Raw genomic sequence first — 3,002 nt, 5'->3', positions numbered from 1 at the left:
AACTGTCCGACTGATCTGAAGATTACAACAGCCCTGTGGTCTGCAGGCAGACCAAAATAAAGTACTAAAGCAACTACTATCTAAACAATATAATCATCTGATTTGAATAGATTGAATTAATTTAAGAACAATTAATTTATTATTAAAGCAATACATGAAAGGATTTGTTCTGGATCATCAATAGTTCTTTTCATATATAAAAATGAAAAGCAATTACTCCAGTGAGATAATCGTGACTCATAATTGTATACTGGCCTTAATAAGAAGTATTTTAGAATTTCAATGAAGAATTTCTAAGCTGTAGTCTAAGACTTGGAGGTTGCGAATATTGCTGAAAGTCAGAAGTGGTAAGTTACTGTCTTTAAGAATACATTTTTATGCAGAAAAGTGCATTTATAGAACTATTGTCAAATAGTTTTACTGAAATACTCCTATAAATTGAGGATGAAAGCTGATAGCTACAGAGAACCAAACTAATCTTTCGTTGTATAACTTATGATTTTAATCGTTATCAGTTGATATATTTTACATTGTCTGTCTTTAGACTGTATTCTTTTCTGACAGTCTGTGTCCGTCTGCAATCGAGAAATCTAGTAGAAAGCAAAAAAGTAGAAGAGCAATGTTTATTTAGTTTGTGCAGGAGAGGGGTTTGGCTAAATCGACGTGTAGATTAAAAATTTTCATTTTAAAGTCACTTACGAGCAACAACCATGGAATACTTTAAAAGTGGTTTGAAGTCTGTCTTAGGAGCCCCACAGCCAGGCGTCCAACCAACTGGAGCTGAAACTGTAAGTACAAAATTTTATGTAAAATATGGTAGGCTCATTACTATTTTAGTCACTAGTTAAGCTCTGTAAGTTACATATGAATATTTTACAAGTAATGTAGGTGATAAATTAAAATATATGCCTGCCAAGCAATACACTTTTGAAAACTTCGTTATGCTTTTTTATGCAATCAAATTGAATTTATATACATAATTTTTATTTCTCGAATTCAAAAGATGTTTGTATAAAAAAGCTTTGAAGTAAATAAACAACCTAAAAATACCTAAATTTAATACTTAATTTGTATTCAGACCTACCATTTTGTCAAGATAAAGCCAAGAGACTCCAGTTACTCGACATAATAGGATAGAGGCCTTGACAGATTACAATGTTTATACACAAATTCTTACAGATAACCTTCACTGTAGCATAGGGTTAAGGCCACGACTGTAACTGAGAATTCACAGGTTTAATTCTTAGTTGGTCAATAAAATATGCCACTGGATTTAGACCATTTCTCATAAACACGATTAGACTACAAGCGTTTTTTTTCCGTGGTAAAGTAGCTTGTGTTCCTGCTGCTTGAAATCCCGTTATAGGTTCCAGCCCCACACAACACATGGAAAACCGGAGTATTCACATATTAACTTTGTTACATGAACGTTCATAGCAGCAGGCATGAACCAATGTAATAGATTAAAACAAAAATACAGTGAATGCTATAATGTGCATTGATAGTTGTTCACTACAGGCATTCCTCCTTAGTTCCTGATTTTTAAAATCTTTATGTTTAGGATTGTACACTCTGGGGTTTTGTTCCACCTCCAAAATAAACACTCACTATCTATGTAATCCATATCAAATGCTAATAACCCAACAGTGTGTACAGAGAAGGCTTCTCAACAGTCTTTTAAATGCTACAGTGTTTACGGCTTGTGTGACCAAGGGATGAGCGGGTAAATAAGCAACAATAAGTGCAATAATACAAAAGGGTAGAGTACAATAAGTGGATTTAGTTTTTATATAGATATTGTATAGTTACACTGTTTGATATAATCCACAGACACTGATAAATTAATTTGAACATTTAATTTTATCTTTGTAATAAGTACAATAGCAGTGAACATGTGGTATTTTTGAACACAAGCTATCAGACATGTTAAGTTTATCCTTCATAATAGCGCTACGAAGTAAATAAGTTTTACACTATTTTGTTTGTTACATCTAATAGCCTACAACGTAATAGGCCTACATTAGATTTTTAAAAATTAATCATTAAATTATTACTTTTACATATAATGAGGAAATTATGTGAGATATCTCTTCAATGTGGCTTTTTCTGATATGTAGGTCTAAGCTGTAGTTAGTTTTGTTACTTTGTTAAGTACTTTGTATTATCCAGACACTGCTATTTTTGGAAGAATTTTTCTTAAAGAAGTCTGAAACATTAGTAGAAAAACAGACTTCATTTTATTTATTGTGAAAAATACATGTCATTATGATGATCGGTTCTTGTTTTCTACCTCCCTAAAGGAAGCGGTGTCATCGAGGAGGCCACTCTTTCCCTATCTACTATTTAATCAGCAAACAATATTATATCCATTGTTGGTTTTATTTTTAAGGTGGAGCGCTTGGTTGACAGAGTGCAGTCTTCAACGTTGTTGGATGATCGACGAGATGCCTGCCGCGCACTCAAGGCTCTGTCACGCAAGTATCGCGTGGAGGTCGGAGCGCAGGGCATGGACGCACTCCGTCAGGTGCTGGAAATGGACCACAATGACTGTGAGATTGTTGGATACGTTTTAGACACACTGTGTAATATCACATCTCCAGAGGTATTTGAAGAGGAAGGTAAGATGTATTGTCAAATACATAAAAAAGCTAGTAAAATCCAATTTATTTATAAGTAAAGATTTTTACTTTAAAAAATAATAAAATTACTTTGATTTAAATATTTAACAACAATACTGTGTTACGAATATCCAATTATACAATAATTGTGTATTTAAAACCTACTGTTGGTTTTTTTTTGACTATTTAAAATTTTTTCAAGATGCTGTAATATTAAGGATATAATATATGGGTATTTGTATTAAAGTAGACATACAAATGTCGTTAATGTGACTACTATATATAAACGAATACAATTGATATAAAAAAATTTAATTTTGTGTGGATTGTTAAGGTTCCTATAGTAAAAATCACATGTAACTTTTTTAGTGAAATTTAAACAGT

The 3,002-nt window shown here is 32.2% G+C and overlaps 1 protein-coding gene across 1 annotated transcript in view; it reads left to right on the top strand.

Moving 5' to 3' along the window:
- The first annotated feature begins 575 nt into the window (after positions 1-575).
- LOC124363003 (general vesicular transport factor p115) overlaps positions 576-3,002 on the top strand; it is a 38,082-nt gene continuing 35,655 nt past the window's right edge. Inside the window, exons 1-2 of the mRNA XM_046818042.1 lie at positions 576-788; positions 2,390-2,618. Coding sequence (XP_046673998.1) covers positions 711-788; positions 2,390-2,618 — 307 coding nt within the window. The 5' untranslated portion in view covers positions 576-710. The remainder of the gene's footprint in view (positions 789-2,389; positions 2,619-3,002) is intronic.

This window comes from Homalodisca vitripennis, chromosome 5 (assembly GCF_021130785.1).
Source record: "Homalodisca vitripennis isolate AUS2020 chromosome 5, UT_GWSS_2.1, whole genome shotgun sequence".
In the NCBI taxonomy this organism is placed as follows: Eukaryota; Metazoa; Arthropoda; class Insecta; order Hemiptera; family Cicadellidae; genus Homalodisca; species Homalodisca vitripennis.
Note: the sequence above shows the minus strand (reverse complement) of the source record. Positions and strands in the feature narration are given on the sequence as shown.